We start from the raw sequence: 24,490 nt of genomic DNA, 5'->3' as shown, positions 1-24,490 counted from the left end.
CCCGTCTACACGAAGCCGGCATCCAAGACAAAGCCCTCAACTGGATCTCCTCCTTTCTCTCTGGCAGAACCCAGAGGGTCCGACTCTCACCTTTCCACTCCAAAGCCACCAACCTCGTCTGCGGCGTCCCCCATGGCTCCTCACTAAGCCCAACGCTATTCAACGTCTACATGGCCCCCCTCGCACAACTGGCCCGCCAGCACAACCTCAGCATCATCTCCTACACCGACGACACCCAGCTCGTCCTCTCCCTGACCAATGATCCTCTCACCGCCAAAGCCAACCTTCACGAGGGACTGAAATCCATCGCCGAATGGATGAGCAACAGCCGCCTAAAACTTAACTCCGACAAGACGGAAGTCCTCATCCTCGGGCGCACCCCATTGGCCTGGAACGACTCGTGGTGGCCCACCGCCCTAGGCCCTCCACCCACCCCAGCCAACCACGCACGAAATCTCGGCTTCATCCTCGACTTCGCCCTCACCATGTCCAAACAGGTCAACGCAGTCTCATCCTCCTGTTTTAACACCCTCCGTATGCTCCGCAGGATCTTCAAGTGGATTCCAACAGGAACCAGAAAGACGGTAACCCAAGCCCTCGTCAGTAGCAGACTCGACTACGGCAATGCACTCTACACAGGCATCCCAACAAAAGACCTCAAACGACTCCAACGCATCCAGAACGCATCCGCCCGCCTGATCCTCGACATACCCCGTCGATGTCACATCTCCCCTCACCTGAGGGACCTCCACTGGCTCCCCGTGGACAAGAGGATCACCTTTAAACTCCTCACCCACGCACACAAGGCTCTACACGACACCGGACCCACCTACCTGAACACCAGACTCAACTTCTACATTCCCTCACGTCAACTACGCTCTGCCAACCTTGCCCTCGCCATCGTCCCCCGAATCCAGCGCAAGACCTCTGGCGGCAGATCCTTCTCCTACCTCGCCGCCAAGACCTGGAACGCACTCCCGACCTCACTACGCCAGACCCAGGACCTCCTCACCTTCAGGAGACTCCTCAAGACATAGCTCTTCGAACGATAGCAGCACCACCCCCGCCCCCCCCCAGCGCCTCGAAACCCTAACGGGTACATAGCGCGCTTTATAAATTATTGATTCATTGATTGAGTGATAGACATGTAGCTGGATAAGGTAGGTGTACGGGCCATTAGAAAACAGGCCAATATATGATGAGTTGCTTTTCATAATATGAAGCATTATTTGTTCACATCAGCCTAAACTCATCTCACAAAATTAAGCCCCTAACCAATCACTTTGTTAATTGATAGCGATTTGGATTACTGTCGTGCTTTATAAAGCTTGGTATTTTAATTTGTCTGTTATTCGATTCCTCTGCCTCACAAAATATGGAAATTGTAACAAAAACTTAGAGTATCTACTTTCCTGTCCTAAACTTAGATCTGACTGTTGATATGCGGATTAAATATTTGAACTGCATAGCATAGCTAATAATGTATAAGTATTTTTTTTTTTTTTTTTTTAAAGAGATTTTCTTTCTACTGATATTCCTGAGTGATTTTAGAGAACCTGTCTGTTGAAGTGGACCTGCTCCAGGTTGTTGTGCATAACATTGACATTATGGTGGTCATTACGACCCTGGCGGATTACTTCCGCCAGGGCCGAGGGACGCGGTGGCACCGCCGACAGGCCGGCGGTGCCCCGCGGGGCATTCTGACCGCGGCGGCTTAGCCGCGGTCAGAGAAGGGAAACCGGCGGTCTCCCGCCGGTTTCCCGCCGGTTTCCCGCCGGTTTCCCGCCGCCCCCAAGGAATCCTCCAAGCCGGCGCAGCTTGCTGCGCCGGCTTGGGGATTCCGACTCCCCCTCCCGCCATCCAGTTCCTGGCGGTTCTCCCGCCGGGAACCGGATGGCGGGAGGGGGAGTCGCGGGGCCCCTGGGGGCCCCTGCAGTGCCCATGCCAACGGCATGGGCACTGCAGGGGCCCCCGTAAGAGGGCCCCAAAATGTATTTCACTGTCTGCCTTGCAGACAGTGAAATACGCGACGGGTGCAACAGCACCCGTCGCACCTTCCCACTCCGCCGGCTCGATTACGAGCCGGCTTCATGGTGGGAAGGTCGTTTTCCCCTGGGCTGGCGGGCGGCCTTTCGGCGGCCGCCCGCCAGCCCAGGGGAAAACTTGGAATACCCTCTGCGGTCTCTGGACCGCGGAGCGGTATTCCTGACGCGCAACATTGACGGGCGGCCTCCGCCGCCCGTCAATGTTGGAATGAGGACCTATATGTTTGAACACATCCATGCTTGTATTTCACTTTTTAAAATGTTTTGTCATTACAAACATCCGATACAACAGTGCTCCATGTTTGGCATGCTCAATGGGGGCATTTTTGTAAGTTTTGTGCAGAGCTTAATTTGAGCCAGTGGTTTCCATTGCTAGGCACTGGCACTTAATTTTCAACAACGGCACTTATGACAGTCTGCTACATGGTGGCGCTGTCTGTCTAATTTACAGATAAGCACTACAGTGTTTGTTTATTAATTCAATAGGCTTTAAAAATGGCTAATGCTGGCCAACAAAGCCCTTCTTATAGCTTTGAGGACCTGAAATGGTCTGAATTGTTACAGTTGTAAGAGTGTGATGGTTAGTAGTTGTACTGGTACTGTCATTGGCAGTGCTGGCATGGCCAGTGGGTGGTGCAAGCTGCAGTAGCCCCCTGACAAGGGCCCTGGCACTTAGCTTTTTACACAAATTAAGCACTGGTTTGATTTGATTTAGCCTGCTGGCAAATTAAGTGTAAGTTTTTAATGGCATCTAGTGTATTTTTGCAGAGAATGTCTACTCTTTGAATATGCCTCTGTAAAAGTAGAGCAACAGTGCACACTGCAATATAAGTGTGAGTTTTTGGACTGCGTGTCGGTGCTTCCTCACAAAGATAACACTAAGGGTGTGCTCACTGAAACTATCCGAATAATAGTTCTGGTACACGCATTGAGGAGTACATGTGCTTTTGTAAGCACAGAACAGAGTGAATATATGCAGTGAGTTAACGTTAGTCAGCGCGGACAGTGAGCTAGTATGTAGGTCACCTCTGTGTGTATGGCAAGTTTGTGTCTTTGATCTTGTGGTGACGTGGTTGTAGGTGGATACCATGAGCTAAACCACTGTGGAGGACGGTCGAACACCACCTGGATGAAGGCTGAATGCATTTCTTCACTGAAACAAAGTGTGCGCAAACTGATCCGCGTGGCTGTTTATTTTGAGAATGTATAGGTCACAAATTAATGTGTGCCCTGAGGCAGTAAAGGTTTGATATATGTGCAGTCTTTTGGCAAAGGGGGGCCTGCACCGAAAATATCTGCAAAGGTCTGCTATGGTCAAACCCATGGGCTAAACGCTGCATTCTATATAAGTAAATAAAATAGGTATGTGCGTTAAAAAAGTGCAAGACTTAGAAGGTCGGGCAGCTTCAACAATAAGCACACAATATGCACCAGAGGTGTGTGTGATGAGCTCCCACTTTATGTTCCCGTGGGGCACTTTGATTACCGTTGGAGCCACAGAGGTTTGCGCAGCCCCTTCTGAAATACAGATAATGCGGGTGTGTGTGCGCAGGAGTGCTCCCAAAGGGATGTCCCCTCATTTAAATGGGCGTTGTGCCATGCAAGGCAGAACACACTTCTCCTTTGCACCGAAGATGTATCACAGAGACAGGTGCATAGGCTAAGGTGATGTTAGGAGGCTAACTGAGGTGAACTCCAACAGTACTCCTTAGAAGTGGTGAATGGGAGACCGAAGGACCCCGAGACCTAGGCATCCTGCCCCCGCCACACACACATTCGCCTAGAGGTAGGTATAGTCACTCACTACAGCCACCCACAGGGGGTATCTCTACACCCCTTTTAAATTCAGGATGGTTGCTGCCTACACAGTGAAAGGCAGACTGGCAGCTTTAAACAGCTGGCTGTCTTTCACTAATGTGCTCTTCGTGCCTGCACTAGGAACAGGGCATTTGCTGTGAAGTGGTGCACTGTCCCAGACTTAAAAGGCTGCTATGGCTAAGACTGGATGAGTGTGCTCTACCCATCACGTGGCCTATGTGTTAGCTAGCTGATGTGTGTCACAAACCGGAAATAATATTATAATAGACAATGTCCTTCCAAAACGGATCAGATCTGATGCAGATATATGAATATTGTTGCTCTCCTCAGGTGACAAGACAGGGACAACTGACACAGATGGGACCGACATTGCAATCTCCACTATTATCAGCAACATTTCCTACTTCTGTCAGAAGCTGGTGGACAAACTCTACTCTGGAACATTCAACTCTGACCCAAAACAAATCCTGCTCTTCATCACGGAGCAGATAACTATGGTGAGTGCTGAATCCTGATCAGGTTGTGCGAGTCCCAGTGTACCAAATGTAACCTGAACTCTCTTTATGCAAGAAAAGGACAGCAAGAGGAAGAGTGAATAGGACTAAGAAAAAGATATCTGCTTCACATTCCACTGAAACCCCCCTCCAGATTGACAGTAATTTATTTATAAATATATTAAAATTTTGATTTCAGCACGTGCATGACCCCTACATGCTTCTTGGCAGAGCTAGCGATTCTTCATAAGGGTTAAATATGTATGTCTCTTCTCGTGGGTCTTTCACGACAAGGGATGATTGATGTGGATTTTGTGTGTTAAATGTGCAGAATGAGACTAAGACCATTCTTGAAGTTTGGGTGGTCCCTATGATGAGCATGTGTCAACCTTGAACAGCTGCCACTTCTGCTCACAAACCAGGGCAAGATGATAACTCTGTCAGGTGTAACCGGGTATTCTATAAACATGGGCCACTGATTCTGACAGATTTCTCTCCATTTTGTTTTGCCGTTTGTCATTGCATTTCTGGGTGTAACAGAGGCCCCTGTAACTCCTAAACTGTTGCCCTACCCTCCCAGGCTTACCCATACTGGATGGGGCCCCCTCAGCCGCTACTGATGGGAGTGTGTGGGGCCCCTTGAGCATACCTTGCAGGTGGTTCCCTCATGTTTTGTTATGCCACTGATTGGATTGGCAAATTACCTGAATTTAGGCTGCAGGTGCAAGGGGGCTCTAGCATTGACAAATATTAGTTCCTGTGGATTTTTAATTAACTTGGTTCTTTTGATCATGAACAGAAAGAAGAGCTGGTTTAGGACTCAGGTTATATGGTCTGACTCTTTCAAAATCACACATAGCATTGCCACTTAGAGCTGGGGCTCTGACATCACTAGATCTATTTCTTCTATGGCCCTTCAATGATGATTTGCAGTAGTCTGTTGTCTAGTCCCCGATACATGCTATGCTGTTTATATTAGAATTCTGGAAGGACAGTTTTGAATTCATGAAATAAAAGATTGTAGTTTGGGTCTTGGTTATGGTTGGGGGTCAGTACTTAATTTGAGCAAGGTGGTTGCCGGTGGGGGGGGGGCTTGCTCTTATTTTTGAGGGCCGGCACTTAGTTTTCTGCATCAGGCATTTACTGCCATCAAAATACATATTTGGGAAAGACAGAGGAAGAGAAAAATGAAAAAGCGTCACAAAGGGAGAAAGCAGAAAGCTGCAAGAGTGAACTGAAGGGGCAGGGAGTGGCTGTATATGGATTAAAGAGGCCAGATAGATTGTGAAAAGTGAGTAGGCAAATGGAGCATTTTTAAAGACATTTGAGAAACGAAATTTAATAAAGCAATTGTGAAACTGTAGTTATGACATCCATAAATACTGATATTTCATGCGCTCGTAGTTAGCTGCTTATTAACTATAACTAAAGAACTGCTACCACAGGGTCGGGAAGCACGGGAGAGGGAGGGTTAGTGCTCTGGAGCGGGACATGAGACTCGCAGCAGAGCTTACCTGCATGAGCCCCATTCTGCCACCAAGTGCCGAGCCTCCCTGAACATACACAACACAACAACACATTCCTGCCTATGTTAGTACTCAGTACAGTGCACACGAAAATAAAGTGAAAAACAGAACAGTCCCAAAATAATATACACAAAAATGTAATTGGCTTGTTTTACTGTTCAGCCGTGCTGTCATAATCATGTGTGCATTTTCTTATCCTGACCTGAGGTTCACGCCTAATAAATTAAATACGTGATTTTCATGAAATTAAAACTCGGAAACTAAAGTTGGAATACAGATTGTTAGAGACCCTAGCCCAAAGCGCAATGTAGCATCAGCTAGAATGGTATCGGTCAAAATAAAAGGCAACATGCAGTTTCAGCACTACAAACAAAACAACCTGTACGAGCAGAGCAGAGCTGCTCATTATGTTGTTTGGTCCCGCTTTTGTTAGCTCGTCTGACCTTATTTGCTTTCTTAGCTTTAATTTATAAGGGAACACGTTAGAGGTTCGATGGACCTTTTGACTGTGCTTAGAGTAATTTCCACCATAGGACTCAATTTCAATATCAATAATCTTGGGTGTCAGTAATTTCCACGCAGCATGACTCCTTTGGCCATGAATAACTACACCTTTATATAAACTTGGAATGTTTATTTCCCTATATTAACAATGCTAATATCATGTAACTTGATCTAAAAATCAAATGGTAAACATACAGAAACAACACTGGTTGACCAAACCTCCTAAAGAATCTCAATTTAATCAATGCATGGATCACTACACATTCTAAAGTTACAGTACAAATCAATAGCAATAGAAATAGCATACGTTTAGGTTCAGCAAAGAAAGAACATCAACTGTAGTTAATAATTAGCAAACATCTTCTGTGAGTCTCCTAACTAACTTTCCGATTAGAAAGCATGTTTGGGCTTCATGCAAAACAATTTAGTCAACAAAAATTTGGAAAACATCGAGCAATGGCTCTCTCAAAGTTAGCGGTTGGTACCTAGGGACAAAAGAGAAATTACTTCAAGAACAATAACATTTAATCATACCTTGCCTCAATATGGATCAGCAATCTGCGACTGTCTTCGTCAATTGGACATCCGTTCGGTCAGCATCAACATGGGACCATGAAAAGGAATGGTTCAGAACGGGGGACTCTAAGCTATCCGGACCACCTGTAAAGCATAGTCTAAGGATCAGCATTCAGCATCAAAGTTTAAGCAATCAAGTTAAAGATAGAATTAAAAGTTCATCAGGAACTGTTCAGCTCCTCAAACAGAATAAACACGCTCCCCTCAGGGGATATCAAGTGGGAAGAAGCCTCTTCCTTCTCAGGGCATTCGGGGTCGGTTAAAACCATCCAGAACACTTTTCACGTTGCTATTGGTCAAAGAATTGTACAATTACATTTAGTCCAATGAAAGTAGGACTTCAAATCTAAGATATAACTAAACTGTCTTTCACATGTCAATGATTGGCTCCTCTTCTCCTGTTCCCAAAGTCGGACTTGTCAGCTCACAATTTTGTATCTCTCTGCCCTCCAGTCAGTGCATCCATTGTTATCTCCTGGGATCATCGCTTTCACACACACACACAACTTTACAAAGTATTGAAAGCTAATACAGCATATTCTAGCAAGCAGTTCTCATGAGAAAGAAATCATTTATTATGGTTTGGTCAACGCAGTGGAAAAATACAAATCTATTCTACGCAGCCATTTTGTGTGATTTATGTAAACATCACAACTTAACATGAGGCTGTGCAGCTAGGCCCAAGACCTTGCTATCTTAAGACCTACGATTAATAAAGCAGATACATAATACTTGATCATTAATATAACATACTACTACATTAATCTAAACATGAGCACAACATTTCATATTAATAAGCAGTTAATCAGGACACTTCATGATTACTGACGGACACTCAAATAGGTGCATTTTCAAAGTTGTGTATTATTTTCTCTACAATAATTCCTTTTCCCTGCAAATTCAACATTCAGAATACATGAATATTTATTAGTAAAACACTTTTGCATGCAGAGGTGCAAAAGATCAAGGTCCTGCCTGACCAGGACTGAAAATAGCAATGTTCACAATGCTGACATAATGGCATTAACTAACTTTTGTAGGGATCTTATTTTTTTTAAGATAGTCAAAGAAAGGTCCTTATAGCAATGCTTCGCAAAGATTCATTATTTAATTAGTGTTCTTAAGCAGTGTGTATTTCCTGCGGCAAGTGGCAACAACTCACTCGCTAAGCATTAAACTTTATTTAGATACTTTACTTACTTATCTGCTGTGCTGTGGAAGCTCTTTTGAAATCAAGTGTGTGCGGTAAGCCCGTAGCAAAACTCACAACCAACAAGGCATGTGACTGCCTCTCTCTGCCACACAAAAAGGGGAGAGAGACTGCATCCTCCCCCCACCTCCTTTGCACTGCCTCAGTCACATGCACACAGTCAGCACCAGACAGAGTCCTTGCCTGATAACCAAACCACTGTGCCTCTAAGCCAATCCAGACGTTGCTCTTGCTATTACAGCTTTGCCGGGATTGGCTAGGGCAGGCAACCTCAACCCTCATATTGAGTCCGGGGTCTGCGGATTTGAGACACGCACAGCTTCACTAAAGCACAGGTGGTGAGACGCCTTGGAGGCCTCTAGTGCACATTACGGGTTAGTGGGAGTAAGGCGCCCTTCCAACCTGACATGGGCAATTGGTCCCAGGTGCTCTGGCTAACTCTAACCAGTGGCTGTCAATAATGTTAAGAAAGCCCCACTTCCCTCAGGCCGGCTGCACTAACTTAGGACCTGCCTCTGCCTCGATGATGTTACCGGCTGACTGCTGCGGGCAGAATGAAAACACTTAAAATAAAAGTTAGTAATCTTCTCACATTAATTGGGAGGCCAGTGGGCTAAAATATAAGTGGGGCAATGCCCCAGCACCCTAATGGAGGCGCCGCTTTTGGTTTATATTCCGGTTTGTTATACATAATACTGTTTGTTCTTGCAAGTGTTTCTATGGTGCTTACTTGTTGATGTCTCTACATCATTCAGTGCCGAATGTTTGTATAACATTCTCTTTGTTCCTGGCCAATGTTTGAGCACCTTTGTATTTCTTTCTCGTCATATACGGGTCAACAAGGGTTCCACCTGCGACCCATGCCTTGTTCTTTGCGACCCCATTTAATTGATCCTGCGAACACTTGTCAAATCAGCAGTGCAAGAATTGTAAGGGGCTGACTGAATAATTATAGATTTCTGAAAAAAAACGTGCCGCAGACTTTGTTTTTTATTTGTATTTCGGATGTAGTACAATAGTAGCCAGCATAGCCATAAAAAAGATAAAGGAAGAAAAGAAAAACACCACATTCACATGGGAGTCTAATAAGAAAACATGCGAGTTTCACCTTTAAATCACGATAGTGGCTATAATTTAGCTAAAGTTAATTACCTAGTAGCTTAGAATGTAAGGAAGAAAGAACACATTACATATTTCACCAAAACGTTAGACCAGTATAAATCAGGAGACAAGTCACAACAATCTTTATTCTGTTAATTGTATCCATATAACATTTTCGTTAAATCGCACGTTACCTATATACATGCATCAATAAATCTTATTCTAAAAGACCAGTGTATTACATGAAACATAGGATTTACATACAAATAATTATATAGATCAGTAAATTTGCATCAGACCAAAACCAGAGTCAGTGTACTTTTGGCAAGGAGCATGAGTTCCAGTGAGTGACACTATGCCACACCTGGCTCACCTTCTAACCAGTGGCATGCCTCCATCTTGGCCAAGTACTTTATGAGACGGACACATATATCTCAGGGAAATTATATATTGAGTCGGAGTGTGGCATCACACACTGCCAAATCACCAACACAGTGTCCTTCTTTAGAAGTTGGACTGTGTAGCCATACCATAGGTACGCTTTGATTAGCTAGGAGTAGGGAAATGGCAGTCAGTGTTCCGACTGTCATTGGGATTACTTGCAAACAGCCCATTAGGGCCACCAGTGGTATTGGTGGCATACCTAGAGCTAACATAATTGTTAAGGTTCACAAAATTCTTCTCATATATGCCTGTACCTCTTGGCATCGCCAGACTAAATGTATGAAATACACCATTGGGTGCGGACACTTAAGGCAAAATTGTGCTTTGGTTTGGTAAAAATTTTAAATGTAAAAGTTAGTGTCTAACAGGGGCAGCTCCTCGATTAGGGTGGAGGAGCGTCCCCCCCAACACAGTTGCTGGGCAGGAGAGAGTCTGCCTGGGAGCGCCCCCAGCCAATAGTAAATTGTTAGCAACAGAGGTCAGAGGATTTTGTATACTGTGTGACCTGAGCGTACATGTAACCTGTGTGCACACATGGTTTAAGAGGGAGGAGTGCCTGCACATATGTTCTTATTACCCTGTAATTAGGCATTTGATGCCATGATTGCGCCTAATCAAACAATGGTAGTGTTAGGGCATTTGAGGCTGTACTGCTGGCTTTTGACTGCCTAGCCCTTCTTTTATCATGTTTGCATCTCTGCCATACGATGGGAGCACCCTAGTTAATACTTGGGTTCTTTAAATTAGTTTTATCAGCTTCAGTAATTCTTTTTTCTATTTGTTGTTACTTTTGCTTCTGTTGTGTGTGGATTTTTGAACTTCAGTATTGTAACATTCTGTACATCAACAGTGAACAGTCACATTAAATCACTTGACTGGAATTAGTGTTCATGATCATGTCAAATCACTTCCTGTGAAGTCATGAGGGGAGGTTTCAAAGAGAGTGGTGTCACTTCCGCTACTCATGGCGTTTTGTTAAACCCGCATCCATGGTAAAAATGCTTACTTCTCAGTAAAACAGCTGTAAAAATATTCTGCATTTTCTAGTTTAGCTGTTGAGTTGCCAATTAAAGCCTACATTGACAATATGAGCTGAAGAAGTATACAAGCAGATTTTACCACTAAGGGTTGTCATTTGCCCCGAATCTGGTGTTTTACTTTTTATTCTGTCACAGAAACAATGGGAACTGTGCCTCGGATCCAAATAGCAAGAGCTGTATCTCACAGATATGTCCTGTTGCAGGTCGTGGATGCCCCCGTCTCCCAGAGGGAACAGCTCTTTAGCAGTCTGTACAGCAGCCTAAACCGTACTCTCCTGTACTGCCTGTCTGGTGCCCGTCAGACCCTCATGGACTTGCTGAATCTCCTGCACATCTTTAAAGTGTTGGTCGAGCGCTGGGACATTGTCTTCGCCACATACAACTCGAATATGAGCTTCATTACCTGCTTCATCCACTGTCTTTTCCAGATCCGCTCTGGGAGGTAGGTGCTGGAGACTGCAACTCTTACACAGTCTTCCCTTCATGTTGGGGCTTGGATAAATACTACTACTTTCCGTCTGGCTACTTCAGAGCACTTGTTTGCACATTTGAGCCTATAGAAGGCATTACTCAGTTTTGTCTTCTGTAGTTGTCAGGCCTGGCTTAAAGTTCAGCCTGAAAAGCAACATTTTCAAGAGGCTCCTGAACTGTAGGTTTTTGTTTCAGGTTTTGGTTCAGAGTATTCCACAGTCTGGGAGCATGAACTCCCAATTAGGACTCTGTGTCTAACATGCTTGAACATTTAACGTAGAGCAGATATCAGCGGGCACAGTGTAGATTTCTGGTTTGCATCTAGCATGGTGGCAGTTTTTGCATGCTTCAAGATAATGTGCTTCAGTGGGATGTACAATCCAGAGTGTTTTAATGTTAGGTGATTCTACTGTTGATTTGTTAAGAGAGTGCTCACAGCTAAGGACACCTCTTCAAACTAGAAGACAGGCCCCAACATGCAATTAAAGTATGTCATCATGTCTAAGTTGAAACAAGCAGGCAAGATGGTCTTCACCTGCTTTACGTGCAGTAGACGAGCATTCCAGAACCAAGCAGGGAACACAGAAGAGGACTGTGCAACACTCCTACATTGGACCTAGTTACATCTATGGTTGGAAGCCCTTCTGCATGAAGGTCTCTTGATGGTTTGTACTAGAAGGATAATTTTTCCAAACATGTCTGGCCTTGTTGATAAACTGTTCTGTTTACTATGCAAAGGCACTACTGAACTATTTTCTCAACTTGTAGACTGCGCATCAAGTTCTTCCTACATTTTCAAACATTTTTTTGTGTGGTTAGCAGAGTGCTGGACAATCCAGCACTTTCCGAACAGCTTCCTAAGATTTTGCAATGCTGAAGCGAATCCTGAATATCTAGGCCATATAATAGCCATTTGCAAAAGGGTTCAAAGATGCAAAGGGGCTTTGGCAAGGTTTAACTGACTATGGAGTAAAAGAATTTCCATCTAAGTTTTTTAATCATCTGTGGAGAGGTTGGTTTCTTTAGCACCTGTGAATAGGAAAGACCAAAGAGCGTTTCATTTTGATCTGACAAAGTCGGATGAATCGGATGCTCTCTCTCTGGCTCTTCTCTCCTCAACAAATAATGCCTGGTCTAAGTGTGCCCTGCCATGTGAGTGAGATATTTTGGGAGTGTTAAAAATCCGAGTGGTGCACCCAGATATTAACATCACCTAATGCTGAGAGGGCATCAGTTCTACAATTAATGTAGCCGTTAAACCTGTGTACCTTTCGTTAAACTCCTAGGAGATTGGAGATTCGGAACTCCTAGGAGATTGGAGTCTGTAAACTGTATTCAGAACGTTGCTATGCCCTGAACTAGAGCTGTTTGGCTCTAATGTTAGAGAAAGTAGCACTTCTTCCAGTTGTAGATTAATTCGAGTTATACCGGGAACATTGGGAATGATTGGAATGTTTATGTCACGGTTTAGGGGTTATATTTGTGGAAACTATACCTAATTATGTGAAATTTCCTTCAGTGGTTGCTTGCATTGAAATTGTATGCTAGGACATAACTCACATGCAAAAATAATTTCAACATATTTTTGGACACATCAGTTTTACTGCTACTTGCAAGACATTTTCTGCTTGAATCAGTCACCCTCAGGTGACAAATTGTGAGAAAAAGCATAACAGGGAGGAAATAAAATTACATGAAATGTACAAAACCCACTAAGCAAGATTTACTTGAGATTCTGTCTGAGTACAAAATAGAAAATACCAAGGTCTAGCATTACTAATCTACAGGGAAGAAATAGTTTAGAGTAGGCTCAAAAACATCATCCATTCAGGCTTCAGTGTAAGTAAAATGTGCTACAGTTATGCATTTGCCTAAGTCATTTCTGTGTTTGGTAGGTGAGGGTATGTTGAGCAGAGCACATACCAGCTTGAATTTATGCAGTGCTTTGATGCTCTCTAGGTCATGTTTACTCTTCATTATGATGAGAGAGCTAAAGTGGGGCAGGAGGGTAAAACGTTTGGCATTAGCGATATAAAATACCTTATCAATACAAAAAATGGAGAAGCAACACCAAAACATTTAGCACAAAGTATCTGGTTTAATAATTTCTCTTATTAATAACACAGCGTCCATATTAAAGAGACAAAAGAAGTCAAGTATATGAATCTTTATTTTTTGACTTGATAAATCTTCTTTACCGTGCATAACAGCCGATGTGTCCCGTAACTACATAAGTGGAACATTTTCAGGGCTATAATAACAGGAAAAATAACATAAACTATTACAATCTTAAGAAATATGTTCGTTCAATTAAAATCCAAGACGATAATGCATACTTAGCAAAGATGTACAAGCCATGACCAATGGCAAGCCCTAAGATTGTACTTTGTTATATTTGTATTTTCCACTGTCTACCCGAGGAACCCCGCGTTGACTGTTTTTCATGTTAAAGAATATTTACCAAGTTAAAGAAAGGATTCTAGTGATGGATTTATGTACTGGACTTCTTTCATTCGGTGTGTTGCTTAACCTTTGCCTTGGTCGACATCAGTAGCAGTGTGTGTTCGCAGTCGCTATGGTTGATGTCAGTAGGAGTCTGTGCTCACAGGTCATTGAAATGGTTCATGTAAATTGCAGTGTGTGCTAGTAGTTCACTGTTTTTTAGATTAATTTTATTGTATATGTATGAAAAGATTTTTTATCTTGCCTTGACTAGATGTAATCCTGCATTATTATAGCTGCAGATGCTCAACTCTGCTGAGGTATGTGTTAGTATTTGCGATTCTCTTAAATTCGCCCTGGCCATTGATTAGAGGATTTTATTATGTAATTTTAATAAGTTGTGACCTTGTAGCTATTTGGTGTTTCGTACACCATTTTAAGCTTATTATAGTAGCTTATAATGCTTTCTACTATTATTTTCTGGTGTTTATGCTTTTAAGATTATTTTTAAAGATCAAATAAAACCTTAATATTATTATCACTAGGTCACTGCATTGGCTTATCTGGTGATCAGTGTGCGCATTTGTTGATGTAATTTGCAGTACGTGTTGTAGATCCCAGCATGGGTTTCTGTTAGTTGTAGTCTGCTTTCATATCCCATTACAGTCCTTGATGTCAGTAGCCGCGTTTGTTAACAGATTACTGCAGAGGTTGATGTAGTTTGTAGTGTGACATCATAGACCATGGCATCGGGTGATGTTAGTAGTGCAGCCCTCATTTAACCTGGTATCATGAGCGCCATCTAACAGTTTTTGTTTCACTTCAGTTATCCAGAAGGTTTTGGCATAGATGCAGCATCTCATCCATCGTTCTGGCACCTCATCTTCCAGGGCAAGATTGAAGAAATGAAAGGTGGAGAAGAAGAAGCATTGTCGGAGTATGATGGTAGGAACCGTTCAAACTAGAGACCACAATCAGCAAACATGCTCACACAATTTCCCAAGAGACGGGTGAAGCAGATTAGTGGATGGGTCTAAAGTAGGGGTCAAAGATAGACTAGAATACACACTTGTTATCAAAAGCATGATCACTAATGTGCACTAATAGAAGTTGTGGCTGTGAAATCCACTTCTGGGGTCCCAGCGCAGTCTGGGATTAACGGGCCCCAATTGTGTTCGTCAAAATCATTTACCACTGGTCTCTGGGCCACATTGCCAGGCTAATTTAGAGTTTGGCAGAGTGGGAACTCCAGTACAACTCAGGGTCCACCTACCCGATTTAAAGATGGGGCATCAACAATATGTGGTCTAAGGAGCCTATTCCGGCTCTGTCACCTGACATATTCCACTAACATCATGACAGAGTAGGGGCTGTTGGAGGTTAGCCATCCGTCTGCCTGCCCAGTTGTTTAGAGTGGGTGATAACATGGCATTTTTTTGCCATGCATGAGGGACATGCTTTGGGAGTTTAAGAAAAATGAAAAACTTTGTAAAAATGTGATGGTCCGCAGTCCTTTTTGATGAAGTCATCTGTCAGTCTTTTACAAAATTGACAGCAACTGCCATGGCTGTGGTTCTTACCAATGTTAGGACTTACCCATGGGAGTGGACGACAACTTTAGATTTGGTGGGCAAAGATCCCTCACGATGGTGCAGGCAATATCCTCTGCCATCCCAATTGAGTACCCACCAGACTTTAACTCAGCCCCTAAGTACTCCCTTTGTAGTTCTTCACTCTCACAAGATAATGGAGCGAGCAAGTGGTGACCTAATGTAGATGCAGTAATACCAGTTATTAAAGCTACATTCCAGTCAGTACCTTACTTATAAACATGTTTTTTTTACTTTTTGGCAATAGGAAAAATAAGATACACATAGAATTAGGCTAGACAAAGAACATACAAGGACCTTCCCAGGCAGAGCTCCAACTGCAAACAGTATTATTACATTCAAGCATTAAACAATATAGAAACCGTTACTATGTTTCTTCTGTTCAAAGGATGGTGCTTATGAAACCCACTCATACCTCTGTGTTATAACTGAATGGAGATCAAGGTTTCTTGAAAAAATGAATGTGTATCCAAATAGTAGAACCTAATCACAGTCTCTCAAAGATACATTTCAGAAGCTGAGAGTTCTTCTTTGGTATACTTCAAAGAGAAATACTGTAACAGACTTGCAGTGACTTAGGGCCTGATTTAGAGTTTGGTGGATGGGTTACTTCATTGCAAATGTGACAAGTTTCATGTCCGCCTTATTACAAGTGCTGTAGGATGTAATGGCCTTGCAATAATGCGGACATATCATCTATTATGTTTGGCTTGTGATGGAGTAACCCATCTGCCAAATTTTAAACCAGGCCCTTAGTTTCAGTGAATTGTGGAGGAATATCAAAGAGGTTTCAAGGCATCTGCTGTGAAACTGCCCAGGCCAACTGGACTCCCAAGGGGTTCAGTGCCCTCAGGCCCTGAAAACATCTACGCTCTCTGCTAGGGGTAGAGAATGTGGTACAGTATTTAGAGTTCAGTATTCAGTGTCTGGTTTAGATACACAATTTACTTTAATACTACCAGTTCTGTCACAATTGAGCATCACATAAGGGGAGATAGTCTGTGCACATAGATGGCACAAAATGTTGGGAGACCTTTATATACCAACCCAATATTTGTGGTAAAGAAATTGTGGGTCCGAGGCAACACAGAGGTAATGACATTTACCACTTGGTACAGGATGATTAAGGATATAGTTGGAGACTATGTAAATCCTGGGGCAGGACTAAGGTCTGCCAGAAAGAAACACTCCCTTGAGCTCCTTACCACTTCTCCAGGTTTGTCACTGCAGGTTCTCAAATCTGAACCCACTTCAATTTTGATTGGCAGAGGACAATGAATGGCATTGCCCATCTAGCAGAGTTCACCCTTCTCTTACGACCGACTGACCCATGTTCAACTGTTGATCACATGGTATCCTTCTCCACTTTAGCATTCCAAGTTTTTGATTGAATATTTGTTATTACCACCAAGATCTGCATCTGCTCCCCGGGGCCCTCTCCCTAGGCACCATGCACTCAACAGTAGCCCTCCTAATCATCAAGGCATAGTTCTCTCAGCAATGGCTGCAACTAATTTTCAGTGTTGATTTGGCAGGTGAGTTATTCCATTCTCCGTAGTGGAGTCTGACTTCCATGTCTGCTATTCTTCTGTCTGTGTCAACCAATCCTTTTCCTGAGGTCTAATGAGCATTAGCATCAGGCACCTAAACATGCCATTTGGGTCGTCTTGCAGTGCCAGTACGTCTTACCAAAACGTACCCACTAGGTTCTCACATTTCACGTCACGTTTCACGCCAGGGAACCATGCTTCTGACCCATTTAAAGTATGAAAATGGTTTTATATTGTTTTGACCAAAATACCTTATTCATTGCCTTTACCATGGTTTTCAAGCACCAGCTATCCTGAGGGAAACAGCAACTAGATGGTTTGATTAGCCTATTAGCTCTATACCCAGCACCTCTACACCACTTTCAGATTAATGATATTATTGATAAGATATCAGGACTTCTATGGACCACCAGCAGAGTTTCTCTGACCTCAACCTGCCCAAGCATAGTTCATCTTTCAGGTTTCACCAAAAAACTCATGGTCAACCTCCCAGGCAGGGTGGGTGAGATAGGCTGACTGTGTGTTGTGATGCCACAGCAGAATCCCTTCTCAGCCTGCTCATGCCAGCCCTCCTGGAACCTGCCCCTCAGGTATCAGTTGGGCCTACCAGAGGAGGAGCTTGTCACATGGCCTGTCCCCACCCAAGCACCCAGTAGCTGAAGATTGTTCTGCCACCCAGCGTGCAAGGGAACAGTCTTTATTTTCCAAAAAGCTGTCTGGGAGGGTCTAGTAATAACACCACTGAAGTGATACACAGCATTATTTCATGTTTAAGACTACAATGACATCTGATCATCTTTAAACTTTTGACTTTGGTTCTTGGTAAATGCTTTCACTTTGGTTCTCCTCTGGTGGCAAAATACCAGTGTCCCTGGCTGTCCATCTTAATTGTGACCCTATTTCTGAAAATCAGCAAAATAGAAACAGAGTCCATTTCCATTTTTCCTAGCTATTCAGGTGACAGGTGTGCTTTAAACACTCAAATGTTTTCAAAGTAATTGCTACAGACCTGTGGGGCACTTAGTTAAGAACATCAAGGCGCTGCCTTAAATAGCAGATCTGTGGCCCCAGTAGTCACCAGAATAGTTTTTAGAAATCTTGCGGAGTATTGGTTGAAACAAGGACCACAATGGAGTTCTTTAAAGGCCTTGAAAAACCTTCAATCTTAAAGCTAGGCAGGCCGGGCCACGGAGGAAGATGGCCGCCTAAGCTCCGAGCTCCATGCTGCGGTGACTCTAGGGAGGCGGCGGGGGCTCCTTAGCGGCCGTGGCGAACATCCTGCATGGCGTCGAAGCTCTCTTGCAATCACCGAGGCCCGACCCATGAGAACAACGGCCCACAACCGCGATCCTGCAGACCCGCGGCCTTCTTGCAAAGAGGGACCTGCTCGGAGGGCGGAGCCGCGTCATCCAGGCCCCGCGGTCGGCCCTCCGAAGCGAAGCGGAGAGGGGGAAAAAAGGAAGAATTTCACGGTGGGGGGCCTCAGGGACCCTTCCGATGCCCTGGACCCTTGGCCCCCGTATAGAGACCTGTAGCGGAGTCCCGGAGAACCTGCATTGAACCACGGCGCTAGAGGCCTTGCGGAGGGGGAGGAGCCACGCCCTTGAGTTTGAGGCAGAACGGCTTCCCCGGCCTCACGGCGTCCGACACTGCAGGTGAGGATCCCCACGCCCCTGCACCAGCATCGGCGGGAGGCGATGCACTGAAACATTCTGCAGCCCTCCGGCCTAACACTAGACACTGCGCTTCCCCTCCCCTGGGGGAGAAACAGGAGAGGAGCGGAGGGGAGCGAGGAGCGAGGGAGCTACATGGGTGGAGAGCACGAGGACAGATAGCAACTGGGGTGTCCCACGCCTCCCCCCCCCCCTCCTCATAGAACTGAGAAGGGGGGGAGAGGAGGGGGCAGTGAGGGGCAGCAGCACGGCGACAGTGGAAGGCAGTGACTAAATTGACTAAATTAACACATAAAAGAAAAGAATAAACAAAGAATCCACACACAAGGAGCGGGGAAAAGGAGACCAGAGAGAAAGAAGCACTGAAACAAAAAAAGGAAAGGAAGAAAAAAAAAAAAAAGGAGTAGGAGAGAAAAGGGGAGAATAACTGGATAGGAAAATTAAATAAAAGAACAAAAGAAGTAGGTTACACACTGCCTACCTCTGTTCCACCCCTCAAGCCATCCAAACACCGGGACAGGGACAAGTGTACCCACCACCGCCCGTAGGCATTGATGGGACCCCGGCGACAATAGAACAGGAACCCAGGAATAAACACCACCAATCGCAACGGGCGGGCGGTAAATCAACATACAGAGGGTCTCGCCTGCTCCCCTTCCAACTCGCTCCCCACGACCACTTTAACAGGTTGAGTGCTAGCTACCAGGATATAAGGAACTACAATGAAGCCGTTTAATAACGTCAAGTAACCAGCACTGCTCCACAACAAACCCCGGACCGCCACGAGCCTCACTTCGACCTCACTGCCTCAGTATCCTTATTGCCGTAATCTTCCCACCTACTGACAACAGCAGATCACTGCACCCCGCGACGGCCTCTGAGACAGTACAAATAAAACGGGGACAAAGAAAGGAAAGAACAGAAATCAGAAGGAAAATAACACAATAAGCCACGACAAGCAAAAAACAGAGGTGCAGAAATAGAGTAGAGGACCGACAGATTCGCAAACCTCTACCCCCACTGAACCCCAAAGAAGATTTCGGGCCCAACCGAGTAGCCCTCATAGATCAGCGTGGCGATGCCCGGCAGCAAACCGAACCATAAACCCACTGGCAAGCCGGCACTACAGTTACTATTTTCAGAGGCGGTCCACCAGAAACGACCAACCTCCATGGCAACAGAGACCCACACACCACCATCTCCAATCCAGCCCGCCACGACATCTGACAAGGAACAGTCCACAACAATGGAACGGATACTACATGAGATCACCGCCGTCAGCCGTCGAATAGAGGGAATGGATGCTTCCATATCCTCGCTGACCCTAGAAACCAAATCCATGCGATTAGACATTGCAGGTTTTCAATCTAGAGTGACAGGCTTGGAACATCGTATGGGATCACTGGAAATGCAGATGGCCACATCCCAGGAAAGAGACCAGGATCTCCTCTACCTTAAGAGCAAACTTACGGACCAGGAGGACAGGATCCGAAGAGACAACATTCGCCTACTGGGGATCCCAGAAAATGAAGAAGGGACAGATATACAGGCCTTCCTGAGCTCTACTCTACCCAAAGTGACCTTACTGAACTTTGACCCACCTCTAGAATTTCAACGAGTACATAGAGTAGGTCTGAAATGAGCCGTCACATCTCTTAGGCCCTGTCCGATCATCGCCTGTTTACTACGTCATAATCAGGCCCGGCAAATACTACAAACAGCGCGCAGCAACGGTCCTTTTCGGAGAGGCCAACATGACATTCGCATAACAGCTGACTACTCTAAAGAGACTAACGAGCGCAGGAAGGCCTTCCTAGCTCTAAGACCCCGACTCCGCCAACTAGAGATGAAATATGGCCTCTTCGATCCCGCAAGAATGTGGGTTACCAAAAACGGAGTATCCAGGGACTTTCACATCCCAGAGGAATTGAAGCTATTCCTTGATTCTTTTCAACATCAGCCCATGGATTCTACCAGCACAAGTCGCCCATTAGATGTCTCAGGGGACAACAAAGGCAACGGAACTCTACCTCCAGGCTTGGAGAGCGAAAACACAACTGACCATGACACTGATACCTGTCAAAGGAGCACGGACCTAGAGAGACTAGCCAGATCGTACGATGATAGGGGTCAGGTTCTACACGCCGTGGCAGTCCACACCCAGTTATCAGAGAGAGATAAATACTGCACCCCTCTGAGACAGTGTTCCACTACAGTGCATACATGAGACAACTACGAAAACACTGAAGTACGACCGACGACAACCCCACAGACGGATGAGTACACAATGGGATTTTGCATTTGTGTTTACCCTATGACTATTATTATCATCTTCAACAATAGACGTTTAATTTGTTCATGCCCACCACAAAGAGGCATGAGGCCCTAAACTGGAATAATATGGCAAGGGCTGTCTGCTAAAAGACACAAGGTACATACATTAGTGCACAGACCGGATCTTATCACCTTCCACAGATCGCATATAAGCCAGGTCCCTGCCCTATAAGGACGTAATTAAATACATCACCAACTTTATAACAAACAAATTGGCCCTCCCCTCACTGCACTACAGAACACTCCGCAGCATTAATGCAACTCAGCTACATATGACCTAATAGGTACACCATATCACTAAACTCTCCGGCCAGATTCTGCTAATCCCCAATCCTTACACAGAAGCCAAGATAAAAGTAAACCTAACTATACACAGGGACGCAAACCCTAATGCTCAACAGGGTAGCAGAATGGGGCAAGAACTTGCCATAGGGGACACCATATCATACAAAATATGCTACTATCATCCACAGAGATACCACACAATGCCGGAAACACAACAATCTAATTAACCCCTTAGCTGCTGGGCCTTTCCCCCCCCAGTGCTGAGCCATTTTTTGGCTATTTGGGGTAGTTCGCGCTTAGGGCTTCATAACTTTTTGTCCACATAAGCTAACCACGCCAAATTTGCGTCCTTTTTTTCCAACATCCTAGGGATTCTAATGGTACCCAGAGTTGGTGGTTTCCCCTGGAGGAGACCAAGAAAATAGCCAAAATACAGTGAAAATTTAGTTTTTTCCAAAAAAATGGGAAAAAAGGGCTGCCGAAGAAGGCTTGTGGTTTTTTCCCTGAAAATGCCATCAACAAAGGGTTTCTGGTGCTGAAATCACTATCTTCCCACCTTTCAGGAACGGGCAGACTTGAATCAGAAAACCAAATTTTTCAACACAAATTTGGCATTTTACTGGGACATACCCCATTTCTACTATATTTGGTGCTTTCAGCCTCCTTCCAGTTAGTGACAGGAATGGGTGTGAAACCAATGCTGGATCCCGGAATGCTAAACATTTCTGAAAACTAGACAAAATTCTAAATTCAGCAAGGGGTCATTTGTGTAGATCCTACAAGGTTTTCCTACAGAAAATAACAGCTGAAATAAAAAAATATTGAAATTGAGCTGAAAACAACAGCCATTTTTCTTTATGTTTTACTCTGTAACTTTTTCCTGCGATGTCAGATTTCTGTAAGCAATATACCGTTTTGTCTGCTGGACTCTTCTGGTTGCGGGGATATAAAGGGCTTGTAGGTTCATCAAGAACCCTAGGTACCCAGAGCCAATAAATGAGCTGCACCCTGCAGTTGGTTTTCATTCTATACTGGGTATACAGCAATTCATTTGCTGAAATATGAAGAGTGAAAAAGAAGTATCAAGAAAACCTTTGCATTTCCAAAATGGGATCAAGATAAGGTTTTGAGGAGCAGTGGTTATTTGCACATCGCTGAATTCCGAGGTGCCCATACTAGCATGTGAATTGCAGGGCATTTCTCAAATAGACGTCTTTTTTACACACTCTCTTATATTTGGAAGGAAAAAATGTAGAGAAAGATAAGGGGCAATAACACTTGTTTTGCTATTCTGTGTTCCCCCAAGTCTCCCGATAAAAATGATACCTCACTTGTGTGGGTAGGCCTAGTGCCCGCGACAGGAAATGCCCCAAAACACAACATGGACACATCCTATTTTTTTTATAGAAAACACAGCTGTTTTTTCCAAAGTGCCTACCTGTAGATTTTGGCCTCTAGCTCAGCCGGCACCTAGGGAAACCTACCAAACCTGTGCATTTCTGAAAACTAGAGACCTAGGGCAATCCAAGGAGGGGTGACTCGCGGGGCTCGGACCAGGTTCTGTTACCCAGAATCCTTTGCAAACCTCAAAAAGTGGCTAAAAAAACAAGTTTTCCTCACATTTCGGTGACAGAAAGTTCTGGAATCTGAGAGGAGCCACAAATTTCCTTCCACCCGGCGTTCCCCCAAGTCTCCCAATAAAAATGATACCTCACTTGTGTGGGTAGGCCTAGCGCCCGCGACAGGAAACGCCCCAAAGCGCAACGTGGACACATCAACATTTTTGGAAGAAAACAGAGGTGTTTTTTGAGAAGTGCCTACCTGTAGATTTTGGCCTCTAGCTCAGCCGGCACCTAGGGAAACCTACCAAACCTGTGCATTTCTGAAAACTAGAGACCTAGGGCAATCCAAGGAGGGGTGACTCGCGGGGCTCGGACCAGGTTCTGTTACCCAGAATCCTTTGCAAACCTCAAAAAGTGGCTAAAAAAACAAGTTTTCCTCACATTTCGGTGACAGAAAGTTCTGGAATCTGAGAGGAGCCACAAATTTCCTTCCACCCGGCGTTCCCCCAAGTCTCCCAATAAAAATGATACCTCACTTGTGTGGGTAGGCCTTACGCCCGCGACAGGAAACGCCCCAAAGCGCAACGTGGACACATCAAAATTTTTGGAAGAAAACAGAGGTGTTTTTTGAGAAGTGCCTACCTGTAGATTTTGGCCTCTAGCTCAGCCGGCACCTAGGGAAACCTACCAAACCTGTGCATTTCTGAAAACTAGAGACCTAGGGCAATCCAAGGAGGGGTGACTCGCGGGGCTCGGACCAGGTTCTGTTACCCAGAATCCTTTGCAAACCTCAAAAAGTGGCTAAAAAAACAAGTTTTCCTCACATTTCGGTGACAGAAAGTTCTGGAATCTGAGAGGAGCCACAAATTTCCTTCCACCCGGCGTTCCCCCAAGTCTCCCGATAAAAATGATACCTCACTTGTGTGGGTAGGCCTAGCGCCCGCGACAGGAAACGCCCCAAAGCGCAACGTGGACACATCAACATTTTTGGAAGAAAACAGAGGTGTTTTTTGAGAAGTGCCTACCTGTAGATTTTGGCCTCTAGCTCAGCCGGCACATAGGGAAACCTACCAAACCTGTGCATTTCTGAAAACTAGAGACCTAGGGGAATCCAAGGAGGGGTGACTTGCAGGGCTCGGACCAGGTTCTGTTACCCAGAATCCTTTGCAAACCTCAAAAAGTGGCCAAAAAAACAAGTTTTCCTCACATTTCGGTGACAGAAAGTTCTGGAATCTGAGAGGAGCCACAAATTTCCTTCCACCCGGCGTTCCCCTAAGTCTCCCGATAAAAATGATACCTCACTTGTGTGGGTAGGCCTAGCGCCCGCGACAGGAAATGCCCCAAAACAGAACGTGGACACATCAAATTTTTTCATAGAAAACAGTGCCTAACTGTGGATTTTGCCCTCTAGCTCAGCCGGCACCTGGGGAAACCTAGCAAACCAGCACATTTTTGAAAACTAGAAACCCAGGGGAATCCAAGATGAGGTGACTTGTGGGGCTCGGACCAGGTTCTGTTACCCAGAATCCTTTGCAAACCTCAAAATGTGGCTAAAATACCACGTTTTCCACACATTTCGGTGACAGAAAGTTCTGGAATCTGAGGGGAGCCACAAATTTCCTTCCACCCAGCGTTCCCCCAAGTCTCCCGATAAATATGATACCTCACTTGTGTGGTTAGGCCTGGTGCCTGCGACAGGAATAGATCACACAACGGTCAATGTTGGTCCTTACGTGAGGCAGCTGTTGACCCTGGGGTGATCCATTCCTGACACAGGCACTAGGTGTAGGCACTCAAGTGGGGTA

General features: G+C 44.9%; 1 protein-coding gene across 2 annotated transcripts in view; it reads left to right on the top strand.

Annotated features, from left to right (window-relative positions):
- The window catches only part of WDFY4 (WDFY family member 4), a 778,336-nt gene that overhangs the window by 424,242 nt on the left and 329,604 nt on the right, over positions 1 to 24,490 (top strand). For both annotated transcript variants that reach the window (XM_069240880.1, XM_069240879.1), the window contains exons 36-38: positions 4,194 to 4,360; positions 10,962 to 11,200; positions 14,498 to 14,616. In XM_069240880.1, the coding sequence (XP_069096981.1) occupies positions 4,194 to 4,360; positions 10,962 to 11,200; positions 14,498 to 14,616 (525 nt within the window). The remainder of the gene's footprint in view (positions 1 to 4,193; positions 4,361 to 10,961; positions 11,201 to 14,497; positions 14,617 to 24,490) is intronic.

This window comes from Pleurodeles waltl, chromosome 6 (genome assembly GCF_031143425.1).
Source record: "Pleurodeles waltl isolate 20211129_DDA chromosome 6, aPleWal1.hap1.20221129, whole genome shotgun sequence".
In the NCBI taxonomy this organism is placed as follows: domain Eukaryota; kingdom Metazoa; phylum Chordata; class Amphibia; order Caudata; family Salamandridae; genus Pleurodeles; species Pleurodeles waltl.
The sequence above is the reverse complement of the archived record's forward strand: the minus strand, read 5'-3'. Positions and strand labels throughout refer to the sequence as shown.